The sequence below is a fragment of the Acipenser ruthenus genome, chromosome 7, assembly GCF_902713425.1.
Source record: "Acipenser ruthenus chromosome 7, fAciRut3.2 maternal haplotype, whole genome shotgun sequence".
NCBI lineage: Eukaryota > Metazoa > Chordata > Actinopteri > Acipenseriformes > Acipenseridae > Acipenser > Acipenser ruthenus.
The window spans coordinates 24,705,399-24,723,416 of record NC_081195.1 but is presented as its reverse complement, the minus strand read 5'-3'; the positions used below and the strand labels follow the sequence as shown (position 1 = coordinate 24,723,416).

Genomic DNA, 18,018 nt, shown 5'->3' with positions numbered 1-18,018 from the left:
CACTACATTAAAGTAAAAATACACATCAACCTTGCTGTATAATTCTCACGATTGGCCATGGAAGGAAACTCTGTTTCCATAATGTATCATATCGGTTTGACTTTGGGGGTAGTAGTTTAGAGTTTAAACATTTTAAAAGGTTTGAATTTGTTTGAACTATGAACCATTGTTACACATGTTATATACAGAGGGAGATTTGCTGTATTTTATACACTAGATTGTGTACCATGTCAGGTTGTTTATTCATATTTGTTTTATCAAAAAGTAATAGCACTGTAAAGCTGAGGGAACACAAAACCACTTTGTGGCTTGCAACTTGGTTTCAGGCCACTGCACTGGCATACCAGTGGAGACTTGGGGTTTGATTCAGCAAAGTTGTCTCAAACTATGTCTCCTGGAAACAGGTTTCAAGCCACTGTTCCTGAAAAAGTGGCTTTGTTTTCCCCTGTCTTTATGGAGTGTGTTTCTCACAGGGGCATTTTCGATTGATTAAAAAAAATCCAAATATGTTCAACTTTAAACATGTTTAATCCTTAAACGTTTAGGGAACTCAACAAAATCGAACATCCCTTTTATTATGTATATATATTATTTTATTATTATATGTATCTATATAAAACATTGCATGTATGACTATGTCTGTCCATTTCTTCTACCAACGTCTTAATTCTGGGGAGCTATCTCTTTAAGAATTGTATATTCAGAAAGGCAGCACATGGCAAAAATGATAAGCCCACCACAGGAAGCTAAATGCCAAGAGACCAATTAGCGAGATGCGTCTCTCTGCAGGTGACCTCGGCAACACCTTGGCTTGGGATACCGCTGTGAGAAAAAATAAGAATGTCATGGAGAATGCCAAGGGCTCCAAAAGATTCCAACTGTTTCGCATAAGAGGTGGGGGATAACAGTAGGCAACAGGCTTCGCTATTTTTATTTTAAAGTCAGGCTATACAGTAATACTTTACAGTGCCAGTCTACAAAGTGGAACAGAATAGGTAAGTAATGTACTATACATTATGCATGTACTGTATAGCATTAGATCACACCATTTGCTATGTCACATAAGTCACCACCCTTCCCTAATTAGACGGGACAGTTCCCAATTGTAAAGATCAAGCCCCGGTCCCGGGCTAAATGACTTTGGGATGGAATGTTCCTATACACAGTGCAATCTTACAGTTTAGCGCTACAGTCAAACTATAGCATATCTGTTTGGAGCCGCTACTGCCTATAGCATTGTCAAAGATTAAGTTCTTCCGCTCTCCTTTACCAAGATGAAGTCGCAAAGGCATCAGGCAGTCACGTGATATTGCCTTACAGGTTTTTGGCGTAATTTGTTTACTTTCATCAGCTGACCACCTGGCTTCGACCGAGAAAATAAGGAAGAGGAGCTTAAATCAAATACTCCATCAGTCATACTACATGTCAAACTAAACACTGATGTGTAATTAATTACAGTATATAATACACAATTGCACACAATAACTCGTATATCATTCTCAAAAGCACGGAGCAGGAGGTGAGTTATTTTTTGCAAACCTTAATTTCTCGAAGTTTGAGCAGAAGTTAAAAAAAAAGTATACCCTATTGTTTGTCTTTCTTCCCTTTTTGTCGTTGATTTAAACATATTGCATGCAAGTAGTGTAGTATAGTATATTTTTAGGTTTTCACTACTTTGAGAAATATGCCCAGATTTTGTTAACTACAGTTAAGAGAAAGGTTCAAGAGACTATTACAGGTGCAAAATAAGAACTAGGTCGCAAAATGATTTCTAAAAGCTGATTAATGTAAGCACATCACTTGATTTATATTTTTAATGCGTCAACAAGTGAAGACACGACTCATTTCATCTAAACTCTTTGAAACTCATACACTTAGTGACCCAAATCAGCTTTTAGAAATTAATTTGCGAGCGAGTTCTTATTTTGCCCCTTTTGAAAATCATTCTGTAAATGCCTACAGTATAAAACTTGTTTTGCAAGTCTTGTCGCCTCGTAATAGGACAAACCCGGAGCTGTGTCGTGAGGGAAGGGAACTATTGTTCATATATTGAGAACTGTGCTCAACAAATATCTGTTTTGTATTTGTTTTAGGTTGGCAGGTTTGCATTGTAATAACACTAAAATAAAATGTATTTAACAACAAGACATTAAGAACGACTTCTAGTGGAACCGTTTGTCATTGAATTGTATGACTATCTTTTTAAAAGTAGGTGGGCCAAGGGGGGGGGGGGGGGGGGAGGTTGGTATGAAGTATTTGTATGGATAAATGAATCCAATATAACAACTACGTCAAATATTGAAGCAGGTTATATATTTGTAGTATACTGGTTATTTAAAGTTTGCAATAACAATACTACTACACTACTAATAATGAGCTTGTTATCTGAATGTTGCGTAGTTTGTGGTACGCCACAAACATCGTTTAATTTACTTCAAAATAAATTAAACGCTTGTTTTGTAAAACAAACAAAAAAAGAAAATGACCATCTACAGCATTTACAGTGATAAATAATATATTGATAAAGAATATTAAACAGCTGTCTACAAAGTATTTGTTTAGCTTTATAGCTTATGGAACTATTATTTTTTCTTCCTTAAGTCCTGCATTAATTTATTGCTTCGGACATAAATTACATGAAATGGTAACAAATGTTTCAACGGTTCTGTAGTGTTACAAAATGACGAATGCAGCAACATTCTCTACCGCACATAAACTCGGCTTCTCTGCGCTCATTCTTTCCGATATGATTTGTTAAAAGCTTCAATGTTCCTCTGTAGAAGCTGGCGGCACAGCTAACGAAACGTTAGGATTATTGTCTATCTACAAAGTTCCGGTACCGTCTTAACTTGTGGATTTATTTGAATTGTCTGTGCCTCCGGCGCATATGCAGCTGTACATATACTATAATTGAGTGTTTTATAGTTAAGGTTTGCATTGCAGTATAATGTGTACTTTGTTTTGGGGATCTGATCAGTATTTCTATCTAATGCAAGGCATCTGTTGCAAGGACAATGGCATCGTTTTCATGGTTCTTTTGTTTAGGTTAATATATGTGTATTACAGTTGTATTATACAATGGAATCAGATATAAATGGTGTTAGTGACCAACTCATTTACTAAGATTAATCAGGGTCTGTAAAATAGTATTTCTACAGTACCTTTCTTTTGAATAGTGATTGCCTCAGTATTCAATTGTGGGTCCCAATCTAGAATTGCCTTTGGAGTGGAGTCCCCCTTTTAAAAGGTGCTAATCTCTCTCTGTGGTTGTGTGTAGTCTTACAGACCTTGGCAGCGACAGCAGGATGGTTGCTGCAGAACCCCTGAGCATCGTCTCCCGCTGGTACCTCTACGCCATCCACGGCTACTTTTGCGAGATCATGTTCACCGCAGCCTGGGAGTTTGTGGTGCACTGCAACTGGAAGTTAACCGGAGTCACCAGCGTCTGGGCTCTCTTCATTTACGGCACCTCCATCCTGGTGATGGAGAATATGTACTTGGTCTTAAGAGACCACTGCCACATCATGCTGCGCTGTGTCCTGTACACACTGTGGACCTTCGTGTGGGAGTTCTCCACAGGTTATGTGCTGAGGCACTTCAATGCCTGCCCCTGGGATTACTCCTCCTTCGATTACAACTTCATGGGCCTGGTGACTCTGGAGTATGCCGTGCCTTGGTTTTTTGCTTCCCTTATCGTCGAGAAGGTTATTGTCCGGACTACACTCTGCCTGCGGTTTGATGGAACCACCGTTGACCCCACAGGATCTGCCTTGAGCATCTCCAGCAAGCGCTTCAGATCCAAGGTTGAATGACTCCTTGGAAAATAGGTGCCTGCAGGATGTTTGATGTCTTGAATGTTGATATCTGGGGAACAAGATTTCTTCCGCTGGTGCTTTGTGTGGTGAGCAATAGAGACGTCCAAAGGCCAGACAGGTTTACACACTTTGAGGGTTAATTCAATGAACAGGGTTCCAGTTTTGTGGTGCAATTTAATCAGCAGACATGAGCTCTGTTCTTTATAAAAAATAAATAAATAAAATTGTTGCCATAAGAAGGCTGGATTCTGTGATTTTTATTTTATTTTTTATTTTTTTATAAACTGTCCTGTTACCCCTGTTTTCTTAACTGTGACTGGAAAAAGTATTCAATAGTTGATAACTGTGTTTTTGCATTAGATAAAGTTACATGGGCATGTTATGCTACCTTACACACTCCTACTTTATACATTTCTTGAGAAACACGCTCACCACATGGATGCGATGGTTTATTCCGTAATTTTGCAAATTAATTTTTCACAGTAAATGTGCAAAATGACTGTCAGTACCACTGAAAAATAGAATCCCGTTCTATATTTGTATTCACATATACATATAGCACTCCCGGGGTATTATTATTAACAAAGTACAAATACAAATACAAACTGTAAACAAAGCTTTCAAATATAATGTATTTAAAATGTAGCTTAATATTTATAAGAAGTGTATTTCTTAGGTGACTTTTGTAAGCTTTAAGTTTTTATAAATACTGTTGAGTACATTCCAAGGGTATACAAGGTCAGAGTCATGTAAAGTTTCTGTTTAAACTCATTATGTACAGTATGCTGCTCCTAAGAGACATTTGGTTTTACCTGAGCACGCAGTGCCACCAGCTGCCAAGAAGTTGTAATTTGTGCTAGATCTTAAGGAGTCAGAAATTTTTGTTAAAACTTTAAGCATGTAAAACCTTGCCATTTCTATAATTAAACACCTCCCTCCCTGCTATTTTACATATTTTTATAGGCAGAAAGTGAAGAATCTCACATGCAGAATTACTGTAGATGCTACACAAAACACACAGCTTTATTTATTTAAACATGTCTGACATACGGCTCCTTTGATATAGAGGTAACTCATTTAAGGTTGTGAATTAGTTAAAGAATACAGATGGTTGTCTTTGGTAGAAGCCACTAAAATACTGTACCGCTAAAACCTGTTTAGTACAAAGCAGTAACTCATAAGTTTATAAACTCTCTGTTTTTTCTACAATTATTCCAGGGTATTAAATGCACATAATAAATCCTGTTTGAAAAATCAACCAATCATTAAGTTTGTCAGAATTCCAGTACATCTTGGGTATCAGTGTCACGATTTTAAAGCAAAGAAAGCAACACTATTTTAGTATTAGTTCCTGTATTGGTTCCTGCCTATAATCTTTGTTTCTGTGATTCATAATACAGTGTCATAACAGAAATCATTTTCCCACAGTTTAATGAGATAGAACCACTCAGTTTGCTTCATGGTCCTCCCCTACTCAAACAGCATGAGATGACATCTCTTATTATACAATGGCAAGGATTGCCGTCCTATTCATTTCAATGGGTTGTGTGATGTCATAGCCATGGCGATACCTCAGGACATCGCTGCGGTTCTCTTAAAAGCTATTTTTGTTAGTTGTTGCTAGATTTCAAAAGACCGGATGGCCACTGTACTGAATAATCTCAATATGGCACTCCAGGGTTTATGTTATTGAATATTGGCACTTCTCAGGCTTTGCCTCATGCCTCATAATGCACCCTAGGCGTGCCAACATCCCACAACAACACATATATGTCAAGCGCTATGTTGCTTAAATAACTTCTGTAAATGCCTGCTGTTAAGATGCACATTTCTGTTGTCATTTTATGATGTTTGCAGTCATTCTGAGTGGTTCGATTGCTCCTGTTTTAATTGTAATAATAATTCTCTGTATCAGAATCCACCTTTGCTTGTAGAAACCTTTCACCTGGGTGGTCACTGCATCATGTTATTGCTTTGCAATTAGTATTAAAAAAAAAAAAAACAGTACTCAAATAGCCGGTAATTAGGATTCTACAGGTTCAGATTATGATAGAGAAATATTAATATAGAAATGGTTCCAGCTTTTACCAGCCATTAACCCTAGTACTGATTTGTATATATTTTTTCTTTTTCAATTGACATCACACTTTGACAGCTTGTCACACATGTTCATCCCTTACTGTAGAATTTTGTATTGTTTTGCTATGGTTGTAGTCATGGATTGTTGTTAAAGTAATTATTATTGATCATAATAAAAACTGATATTTAAACGGCTTGTCTGCTAACTATTTTTCAGTGGTGACATTTCTATGTGAGATATTATCCTTAGACAAATTCTAGACACTAATTGTTAAAGAAAAGGGCTTGCAACCAGGAGGTCCCTGGTTCAAATCCCGACCCACTCACTGTGTGACCTTGAGCACGTCACTTCACCTCCTTGTGCTCCGTCTTTTGGGCGAGACGTTGTTGTAAGTGACTCTGCAGCTGATGCATTTTTTTTTTATCTCTCTGTATATGTCAATAAAATAAAACATTCTTCAAACTGGGTGGAGCATGGGATCTACTATAGAATTCGTTTTGGTCAGAATTTTAATATTTATTTTTTTTTTTGGGGGGGGGGGGGGGGGGGGTTGCGACTGGAAACTGGAAAACCAACCAGGTCCAGGAGAAGATTTCATGCAAGGGTCTTGACCGGTTATCCAATAATCATACATTAGTATAACATGCAGAATGACTGTGAGACTGCAACCTCAATATTTCAATGTGCAAATAGCTCTTAACACAAATATAGGCATTGTATTGTATACAACAGACGTCCAGTAGAGGACGGCATAAATCCACTGCAACAGGGCAGCAGTGTGGAGTAGTGGTTAGGGCTCTGGACTCTTCACCGGAGGATCGTGGGTTCAATTCCCAGTGGGGACACTGCTGCTGTACCCTTGAGCAAGGTACTTTACCTAGATTGCTCCAGTAAAAACCCAACTGTATAATGGGTAATTGTATGTAAAAATAATGTGATATCTTGTAACAATTGTAAGTCGCCCTGGATAAGGGCGTCAGCTAAGAAATAAAAAATAATAGTAACAGTGAAAGTGTGAGAGAGGAGAGAAAACCTAACGTGCGGGCTACATCTTTCCAATACTTAAGATACCAACTATACATCGTGTTCAGATGACAATGTAGTTAAAAGCTATGATATTGCGTAAACGACTTTTTTTTTTTGTATAAATCGTGCAAGCCTGCTTTATCTTTTACATTTTGTATTGCAATGTCTATTTCACAAAATCGTGTTCTGGGGAGGCTCGAACTCACAACCTCGGCATTGCTCTGCTTTCGTACTGCTGTATAAGTACCGCGCGCTAACCGATTGCGCCACCGTAATTATATAGGTACATTTAGGATATGAGGCAATTATGGTGACCTAACAGCCATTTTGACTCGTAAGCGTTTTTTTTAAAAATTTTTATTATTTTATTGTTTTTAAATCGTGGCGAGGGTTTAGTATGAAGTATTTCTACAGATAAATAAATCCAATTTAACAACTACGTCAAATATTGAAGCAGGTTATATATTTGTAGTATATTGGTTATTTAAAGTGTGCAATAACAATACTGCTACGACTACTAATAATGAGCTTGTTATCTGAATGTTGCGTAGTGTGTGGTACCCCACAAACAGCGTTTAATTTACTTCAAAATAAATTAAACGCTTGTTTTGTAAAACAATCAAAAAAAGAAAATGACCATCTACAGCATTTACATTGATAAATAATATATTGATAAAGAATATTAAACAGCTGTCTACAAAGTATTTGTTTAGCTTTATAGCCTATGGAGGGAGGTTTTATTTAATTATTATTTATTATTTGTTTTGCGTTCTACAGTTATTTAATGCTTCGGAAACAAATTACATGAAATGGTAACAAATGTTTCAACGGTTCTATAGTGTTACAAAATGAGGAACGCAGCAACATTCGCTACCGCACATAAACTCGGCTTCTTTCTCTGTACTCATTCTTTCCCATATGATTTGTTAAAAGCTTCAATGTTCCTCTGTAGAAGCTGGAGCCACAGCTAACGAAACGTTAGGATTATTGTCTATCAACACAGTTCCGGTATCGTCTTAATCTGTGGATTTATCTGTGCTACTGTGTTTTGGAAGAAGGATGAGATTCAAGGTATTATATAATACCGACGTCTATGGTAGTCGAACCCTTCATGACCTCACCTAAGGGTTTATAAAGGAGACAAACAACTTCTTCCATCAAGGGTACATAATTATCTACACCTGCCAGTAATTACAGCAATTACAGTTTGAAGTGGCATTCTGCTGTTCCCATGAAGTTCTATTTTGCTTTCATTCAACTCTTTCAGATAGTGGAATGAAGTTAGAGCAACAAAAGGGTTGTACTATATCTCAGTTTCTAATATTTCTCAAAGGAGATGTGATGCCTTTTATTGGACTTAACAAAAATTAAGCACAAGCTTGCAAGACCTCAAAGGTTTCTTCCGGTGAAAAGTAGGAACGATTTCTAAAAAAAAAAGTATAATATTTCTCAGAATTTTTCCAGCAGAACTTTGTCAGGCTATCCATCTATCCATTTAGATGTCATACCCCAAGCTCATTTCTATTTTACTTTAGCACCGGTTTTGAAGAAATGTAGGGTAAATGAAAACAATATATGAAAACTCCTCACATATATCTAAAGTGGGTAATATAGTGCGGCCATGTCACATCATGCAATTGTGATGTCATGCCATTCTTACTCCATGGATACAGTTAAACTAAACAGTTTACACCAATGCACCATGTTGCTGTGAGTCAGATGACATCATCCCAATGAAGTGACATCATTGCTTGGTAGAAATGTATATAGCCAACAGTATTAACACCTGAACTGCTGCACTGAGGAAGGCTGTATCTTGGAACACACTTGTCTGGTTTTGCAACGGGGCACATGTGTTACCTACATGTTTTAGGGTTTTAAACGTTTTATTGCCTTGTAAGTGCATTTAGTAGCCTGGTTGGTACACGTCCATCTTTAAAGAAGTTCCACCTTTGCTTCTGGCATTGTAAACTCTGTTGTACAGTGGGGCTCCGAACCAATGATGAGATGCCGATATTTTCCAGCTGGCAGAGCTGGGGAGTCCTGCTGTTCTGTTTCGGACACGCCCCCTTCAGGTATAGTCCTGACTCCAACCACGCCCCAGGTGTAGTCGTGACTCTGACCACGCCCCCAGGTGCAGTCCTGACTGACCACGCCCCCAGGTGTAGTCGTGACTGTGACCACGCCCCAAGGTGCAGTCCTGACTCTGACCACGCCCACCAGGTGTAGTCCTGCCTGTGGTCCCGCCCCCTCACCTGAATCGTAGGTGCAGCGGGGAAGATGGCGGCAAGGCAAGTTTGTGCTGCTGGTTTCTCCGAATTTTATATTTTCGGTTTTTTTTATTACCTTTTATCTCTGTGGATAGTTCTAGCGGGATATAATGTAATTGTTGTTTAATTTAAGGTGCTGCTCTGGTTTTTACTATTTTGTATGAAGTTTGAACAAAAAACTGTCCTAATTAAGGTAAGTGTGTTTGTTGGTTTGTTAGGATTTTTTTTTTTTTGCTTGCGGTTTATGAGAAATTAAATGATGGTGTAAATGCTAATGTTAATTCATTTTTAAAAGCTTGGTCTTATCATATTGGCCACATTTTAGGCATTTCTGTTTGCAAGAAGCTTTTGTCTTTGCTGTTGAGGCAGCATATCTGTTAGAAGAAGCGAATGAAGGGTGCTTATATGTATTTGTTATTTTGTTTGTATAAACCTGGCCGGCTAATGTTAGTTATATTTCGTTTGAATGTATTTTTTTAAACTAAAATTAGATCAATGCAACATTAAAAATGGATTACACATGGAAATTTAAGCGCTATATATATATATATATATATTGCGCTTAAATAACTGAAACTTCCCAAATACCTGTGTATTTATGTTATACTTTGTGCACCTTTACTTTAAAGAAATGTTTTGTTTATTTGTAATATTCTGCATTGCATTCTACGTTTTTACGTTTTTTGATTTACATAGAACGTTTAAATAATGACAAACCAAGAAAGGTTTTTGTCCAAAACGTGTGTGTGTGTATATATATATATATATATATATATATATATATATATATATATATATATATATATATATATATATATATATATATAATGTGTGTGTGTGTGTGTTTTGTTTTTTTCTTCACAAATAGATGCATCGTGGATCCGAGTACAGGGTCTATCATGGGGGGCATATGAAATCCTTGACTGATCCAGGCTTGTTTAATCGCAGTTTATATATCTATCTGAGTGCAGGGTCGTCATATGAAATCCTTGACTGATCCAGGCTTGTTTAATCGCAGTTTATATATCTATCTGAGTGCAGGGTCGTCATATGAAATCCTTGACTGATTGAAGCTTGTTTCATGGTAAGTGGAGAGTTTATTTTCTCTTACAGATTATTGCGCATTATTAGATTGCAGTATTTTGTAATTAAGATAACATTTAAATACAATTTCTGCATGATAACGTCATATTGATAGGCTACATACAGACATATGTGTATGTAGCCTTGTGTTTCAATATTATGAATTAAAGGTGCACGAATACTTTACTTCACACAGAAAGCCTGTGTAATTACTCAGGGTATGCATTTACACACCCACGTGATTCGTGCATTATAATGTGCGCTTTATTAAAATATACTGGTGACGGAATGCGCTCTGGAAACACAGACATGGTCATTCTAGAATGGGCAGTAAATACATTCTAACTGGATCTGGAATAGAAACCTGTGTTTGTTTTTCACATGCATTTTGATATTTCACATGCAATCAGTCATTTATGAAATGTAATATTTAGCTTAAAAAACAATTGCAAGAAAAAATAACCTTAGCAGAAGAGTTGCATGTATGGATGTCTGTATTGTATATTGGACATTACAGTGGCGCAAGTTATATATATATATATATATATATAACAGTACGAATGGAATCATCCAAACTGTTTTGCATACCTTGATACCTTACAGTTTGTTTATTTATTTTCAGAAACAGGTGGATCTTGAGTCCTGTCTACGTGTCTTATGGGAGGATGTGAAATCGGTGACTCTAAATGCTTGTTTCATGGTAAGTGGGGTTGTTTTCTTTCTCGTACAGGTTATTGTGAATTATTCGATTGCATTTACCGCCTAAATATTTGCGTTCTGTTTTGTTTTTGGTAACGATTAAAAATGTAATTCACACATGTCATTTTCTGCAACATCTCCATTATTGAAACGGTACCTCTTCAGTAAGCTGCAACAATCATACAGCACTATAGCGGGTGTAGGAGAAACACAAATCTGAGGGAAATCAGTATTTTATCGATCTATTTGCGTAATGTATGTGTATAGAGTTCTAAACATAAACCATTGGCTAAATGTAGGTTTATTTCCACAAGCGCGTCTTTAGCACTTATAATTTTAATAAAATTAAAACTAAATGTGTTTAATCCCACCAAGTAGTTTATCCTTTTTGATATTAAACCTGTACAGTTCTGCATAGGCCTACTATATTAACGCATGGTCATTTCAGAATAGCTAGTTCTGTATGGGCACCAAATTTATTTTAACGACATATGTAATTTAATCCAGATGCATTACATGTTAAAGGTAGATAATGATGTGTTGACATTTTGAAATATAGTCGTTCTTATGTTTGCATATTTTGTCAATTCTGTTTGAGACTTTGCAGACAATACTATATATGCATTTACATCCTTCGGTGTCAGAGAAGGGTCACTGTTTTGTATGTTGCCACGCTGCTTATTCTTTTGTTTGTTAATTGTTATTATTGCTACTTTTTCAGAGAAGCCGTCCGACTTACGATACACTTTTCCTCGGCAACTTTGCAGTTCCTGCCTTCCTTGAGAATCCCTGGAGGTTGAAGCAAGGAGATGGAGTCCGTGACTTGTTGGCAAGTTGTCGTTTTTTTCAGGTTGATACATTTACATGTTTTGCATTTACAGTCATGTTACGTGCCTGTGTTAACACAGTAATGTGCAGTAGTTTATTTCTATGTACTGTGTTGTTGAATTGTGATCGCTATTTATCTGCTTGATTGTGTAATAAAAGTTGTATTGTTTATTGATGTGTCTGTCCATCGTTTTCCACTAGGTCCATGTTGTCTGATAAGTTGTTTGGTGCGGCAACCTTGCTGAGACCAGTGGCGAATACAGTATCTAACAAACGATGCAATGGAGATTCGTTTTTTCAACTTGCGCACTTGGCAAGGGGGAAACTCCGTTTCATTTTTTGTTGGATACTGCGGAGGCCACCCCCTTTTTGTGTCGGTGCAAATTTTCCCGCCAAAAAACTTAGTATATAGGGGAAAGGAGGGGGTGGTTCTTTCACATGTCAATCAAATGTAACCAGGATGTAGCCAGCCCACCTCCCTTCCCCAATGGGGAAGGGAGGTGGGCTGGTTATTGCCCTTGCTTGGTGTGTATGCATATTTACACGGCGCTCTCTCAGATATTGAGATGTTCACGGTTGACCCAATATCTGGAGGAGGGCAGTGTACATGTGCATACACGTATGCATATGGTATTAATATCACGGCATTGTTACTTTGAGCACACTAGACTGAAGCCAGCTCATCTCCCTCCATCAATGGGAGATATGCTGGCTAACTTTTTGTATGGTGTGTTCAAAGTTACAATACAGCGATATTGGTACCATACATGCATACAGCTATATACGGTACCAAGAGCACAGCTGGAGCACTCCAAGCAAGGCGGTAACCAGCTCACCTCCTTCTCCCAATGGGGTGGGGAGGCGGGCTGGCTACCGCCTTGTTTGGAGTGCTCCAAATACCTCCCGTGCTGTGCTCTCGATCCCCTATATACTAAGTTTTTTGGCGGGAAAATTTTCACCTGCGCAACCAAGTGTAGCATCTACAGTATCCAGCAAACCATGAAATAGCGTTTCCCCTTTGTCGTTAAAAGCGCAACTTAAAAAGAAACGACATTGCGTGGTTTGTTAGATACTGGCTGCACTTGCACAGATGAAGATTTTCTTTTCCTTGCCAAAAACGTCACCAAACACCAGCACATCATCTGTGACGTCAAGAAACAAGGCATACTAAAAGAAAAAAACACACATTTATTGAATCAATTGATAGAAACATACACGGAAACAAATTAGGCTTACTGTAAATGTAACATTTACAAACGTTAGCAACAATAGCGTGTTATTACAATTACACAAATACTGCTGTGGCAATTATGTTGTGTTTACTAGAATATAAACCAACGTCAACAGGAAATATACAAATATTGTTTAAAATCAACAAGACATTACATTACTCCTCATCATGGCAACAGACACCGTCAACGAGATGCAGGAACAGCAAGGTGAATGAACCCAGATCATCATCGTTTTCCTGAAATAAACAAACAAAAAACCAATGAAACACACATAATAAACTTGAAGCATTTACACTGAGTATTACCCAAAACGTGTTCTGTTGCAGCTGTGCTATGTTGAGTTCCAAAGGAAACATTAAAACCAAATAAACACGCTTTGTTTCACAATATGTCTTTAAGCAATTCACATCATTTAAGTCTTTCTGTATTGTGCACCGTCGAATGTTGGTACGTGCTTTTTTAAATTTTATTTTACAGTACACTTAAATCACATATTTTCTGTAGTGACTTGAATAATTTGAGCATCTATATTCAGAGCGATGTCACATGAATACTAATACTGGCAGTTACTGTGTACATGATGTAAATAAAACGTTGTGTGCGCAAAACGCTGTGGAAGAGATGATACATGTTGACTTACCATTTAAACTTGAAAGCCAGGAAGCCTCGGCAGGTAAAAACAAACTCTGCGGCCTCGGAGTTGCCAACACCACGATGCATCTTATTTTGTAATATGAGAGATAACAAAAAAAACAGGTAAGAAAACATATAATAAACTAATACAAGTATGAAAAAGTTCATCCTTAATAAGAGTCAACCATTACACATTTCAGTTCTACATAACGAGTTTATAACATTAAATGTATGGAATGTAATTAACGTTTTTAACCTTCAAATGGTTCTGTAGAACCTAAAGGCTACAAGAGAATGTATTTGAACTTTAAATGTTATATAACAACATACACAGGAACCACTTTTCTAAGAGTGTCATTCACATTTTAACACGCGTCTGGTATGTTAAACAGCGCATGTCAGAATATCAGATTGATATAACATTGAACATTTTACATTAAATACCTTGTTATGTATCACTTGCACACACTGCTAAAATCAATAATGAAGTACCTACTTTACTCATCTACGATCACACTTCACATGCATCTCCTCCCTTACCAAAGTTAACAAGTAAGCGTATCACAATACAAATTTTACCAGCGAACATTAGTCAACACATGATCGTGAGGGGAGCTCGAAACATTTTAAATGATACGCCAGATCTCCCGAAAATGCAATTTTAGTATGTAATTTCAAAGTGAATTCGGATATAAATAACATACTGTCAATGTGGTGGACTTCATGTTCTGGCAAAAAAACAACAAAACTAACATCAATCAAACAGTGTCAGTTGTAAATACACCGATTAGTGATCAAAAATATATAGGGTTGGCTTCATGAACTGGGGAACACGGGAATATATCATAAAAATAAAGTTGGAGAAAAAATGTACTTACACCTACCTCAAAAATCGTTTTATGTAGATAAAATCTTACGCTTTAATCACTGGTAGTATCTTTTCCAGAGGCAGGCAGGAATCCAACAGAGCCAGTATTGAGTGAGTTTCATCACGCTAGCTTGTTTCAGACTGGAGAAATTTGAGGTGTTACAATTGACCCCGGTCTCCCCTACATGTTGAGACACTCATCCTCAGAAAACAAATACATAAATTACAAGCAGTTAGTAAACAGAGTCATATTCTACATTCTCAAAAACACACATCACAAATAATGTATTATTTAAATGATGGCAAATTCACTGTTAGTTTTTTTTCTTCAACAATCTATTCATTTGTTTTCTATGTTCACACTACAGTATCCAACCCCGGGTCAAATTGAGGCGGCCCTGGGATGACTCCCCCGAGTTCAGCCCCTGCATGTGTGCATTCACATTTGTATTGCTGTACAATCTACGAGGTGAAATTCATCCCGTGGTCGGACGATCGTTTCATACTATATATTTTCATCCCAGGGACCTTTGCCCATCAACGTGTGTTTTGCTGCTGTGCGTTTTCAACCCGAGGAGAACGTTTTGCTCTGGGTTGAAAATTCTCAACCCTATAGTCTCTGGCAGTGGGTTGAAACTAGCAAGTGTGAAAAGCCCTATAGTCTAATGCAAAGTTCAAAATACATTACCACGGTCGGAAAGCTCAGATACATTATCCCCAGATCAACCAAACAATTATATATATATATATATATATATATATATATATATATATATATATATATATATATATATATATATAGAGAGAGAGAGAGAGAGAGAGAGAGAGAGAGAGAGAGAGAGAGAGAGAGAGAGTGTGAGTGAGTGTGAGTGAGTGAGTTAGGGACGCTATAAATACAATAAATACATCAATACCTAAATGCAAAGGAAAGCGCACACACAACGCCAAATCAAATGCGTTTTTGTAACACGTAACATATAGAAATTACAACGTTTATTTAAAAAAGGAAACATAGTTGAGCTACATACAAAATGTTAAATGTTCACGTTTTAATGCCTCAAGTACGTCTTGTAAATTACTCCAGTGAAATGCACCTGCATTTACATTTGAAACATGTGCAACGCACGGGTATTGTTATATGTTAACAGTATTAGTACCGGCAACATATAAACTTAAACAAATAGTTAACATTATGTGTAAATGAAAAACAATATCTTACCTTTAAAACGCCGGATTCCCCTTGTTCTCTCAAACAGAGAAAGAGCAATTCAGAAGTCCCGCATTTGGATTTGGAAAATAAACTATGCATTCTTCACGCTATCCTTCGGGGGATTTTTTATTTTTATTTTTTTTTTAAACAAAAAACAATAACAATAACATTTTTTTTAAAAATCTAGCAACAGGAGGAGCACAAACTCGCCTCGCCGCCATCTTGCCCGCAGCACCTGCGATTCAGGTGAGGGGGCGTGGCCCGAGTCAGGAGTATACCTCAGGGGGCGTGGTCAGAGTCAGGACTGGTCGAGGCATGGTCACCGCCCTCAGGTGGAGAATATCGGCATTCATCATTAGAGCCACAGTGTATAGAAATTACCGATCTTGACATATTGGGGGGTATCCCCAGTAAAGAGAACGGACCTTATATTGATTAAACATTCAACTATATATATATATAGTTGAATGTTTAATCAATATATATATATATGCTTTGTATTTTTGCGGTATATATTTTAAAAGGCATGCTAAAATGCGATAGGTCTTCCACTTGCAGTTATAGATGCATTCTAAATAAATAATTTTAATGATCAGACAATGGTACGTTTTTTTTAGTATATTCACGATGTAATGCACTTCTCAATTAGCAGATATTGGGCAGATAAATCAAATTGATATTCATAAAACTCTTATAGATGGTTGTCGAAGAAAGCAACAGTAGCTTAAATCAGTCCTGTGGCTATCTAGCTCTTTTAAATGCTTTAAATAGTTATGGAAAGTCTGGTGATATGAGAGCCAAGAACAGAGCAGGGAATTAAGCCAAAATAAGTCGTTTGATGTGTGCATCAAACAGAGGAAGCGTAAGGGAAATGAGTTCCAAATTCAGGAAGTCAAAAGTTCCAGAGAACAGTAAACCGCAGCTTCTTAACTACCAATGAAAGGGATAGACGACGACACTCCCCTTGTGCAAAATCTCGGTCTTGGATATAGTGTTTTGGCATCTATTGGCTACTATTTAATAGTTGCTATATTGACATGTGTTTGCCTGTTTGTTCATTTTACCCTGAACAAAGCGTCTTTGTCATTTTTGTTTAAATACAGAAACCCGATGTTACAAACCTCATTTGTTCAAAACATGTGTCCAGCGCCTAGTTTGTAGATTCGTAGGACACAGTTCTCTGTCAGAATAGTGTGTTCTATGTTCTACCCGCTTGTATTTAGTTCATCTTAGCATTGACCACACCCAAGACGTATTTTGTACCATATGCACAATACCTAACACTGTAATGCGCGATCGACACGGATTGAAGCCACATGGTTTCTATTAAACTTGATGAACGCGCATTATGTAGGGTGAACAGTCATTACTTGTAAGAGCTCAAAACTAAATCTCACTCTTGTTGCGTATTCTATCTTGCATGCTCAATGCAACTCATTTGGAGAGATCCAGCATCTGTTGTGTGGTACCAGTACTGGTAATTGGTAACTGTTAGCTACCATTAGGCCTATGCAACGTCTCCCTTTCACCTGTAAAATGGGGGCAATTTCTGTGAAGAAATTGCAGGGATGGGGTAGGGGTAGTCCCAGTCCAAAAGAAGGTAGAGCATTTTAACATGGGAAAGCAGAACATGTCTCGATCATTTGAAGGTACAGGACAATACCTTTAAAAGTGTGCCACTGTATTTTTGCAAGCTATGTTTGCATTTTTACAATGCTTTCCCCATGTTTATGCTATGCATGTATCTACTTTCCATGTTTATTAACATGCTTTGCCATACCTCCCTATTCTTTACAATGCTTTACCATGCTTTATTACACTTTGCTATGCTTCAACTATGGGACACTTTTATAAGAGGCAGCTCGGAAAGATATTATAAATCTGAAGCAGGTCTGGCATAGTGTGGCATTCCTTCCATTACAAGAGCAGTACATTTCAATACATTTCAGGCTCCTTTGCACCAACACCGGACTGGGCAGAATCGGTAACGGCAGTGTATCACCCAGCACCACCCGTTATAAATACAAAGAGGAAAAATAAGAATGTTTCAATAGACAAGTTCATTTCTGCAAATACTTCCATAGTAAATATTTTATTTTATGCCGTCACTTGCAGGCAGCATGCGTATCTTATAGGTCAGATACAGTTCTATAGTGTCCTATTTACACTGTTTATATATAAGTTTTGCATGCTGGAATATAACACATGTTTAACTCATACGATGTCTTTGTATATAGATTAAAACATGCATGTACCGTTTATATGATCTCAAAA

The 18,018-nt window shown here is 37.3% G+C and overlaps 1 protein-coding gene and 2 long non-coding RNA genes across 5 annotated transcripts; 2 read left to right on the top strand and 1 right to left on the bottom strand.

Moving 5' to 3' along the window:
- The first annotated feature begins 780 nt into the window (after nucleotides 1-780).
- Nucleotides 781-6,079, top strand: LOC117415283 (transmembrane protein 229B-like). 2 transcript variants are annotated; one of them, XM_059026689.1, is made up of 2 exons: nucleotides 781-995; nucleotides 3,278-6,079. In XM_059026689.1, exon 2 carries the CDS (start codon nucleotides 3,306-3,308, stop codon nucleotides 3,810-3,812), a length of 507 nt encoding a protein of 168 aa, XP_058882672.1. In that variant the 5' UTR covers nucleotides 781-995; nucleotides 3,278-3,305; the 3' UTR covers nucleotides 3,813-6,079. The 2 variants fall into 2 exon arrangements, with proteins under 2 accessions (XP_058882672.1, XP_033881305.2); XM_034025414.3 differs by lacking the exon at nucleotides 781-995 and adding an exon at nucleotides 1,293-1,519.
- Nucleotides 6,080-9,202: 3,123 nt separating this feature from the next.
- LOC131737627 (uncharacterized) lies at nucleotides 9,203-11,946 on the top strand. The gene is made up of 4 exons (XR_009329273.1): nucleotides 9,203-9,384; nucleotides 10,060-10,275; nucleotides 10,897-10,974; nucleotides 11,695-11,946. It is a non-coding gene; the product is annotated as an uncharacterized LOC131737627 (long non-coding RNA).
- A 1,023-nt stretch (nucleotides 11,947-12,969) lies between these two features.
- LOC117416277 (uncharacterized) lies at nucleotides 12,970-16,136 on the bottom strand. 2 transcript variants are annotated; one of them, XR_009329108.1, is made up of 4 exons: nucleotides 15,754-16,136; nucleotides 14,551-14,736; nucleotides 13,674-13,753; nucleotides 12,970-13,269 (listed from the first exon to the last, which is right to left on the bottom strand). It is a non-coding gene; the product is annotated as an uncharacterized LOC117416277 (long non-coding RNA). The 2 variants fall into 2 exon arrangements; XR_009329107.1 differs by lacking the exon at nucleotides 15,754-16,136 and having other exon boundaries at nucleotides 14,551-15,256.
- Between the last annotated feature and the right edge of the window lie 1,882 nt (nucleotides 16,137-18,018).

Coding starts and splice junctions, on each gene's coding strand:
- LOC117415283 (XM_059026689.1), top strand. CDS start 3,306: ATGGTTGCTGCAGAACCCCTGAGCATCGTCTCCCGCTGGTACCTCTAC.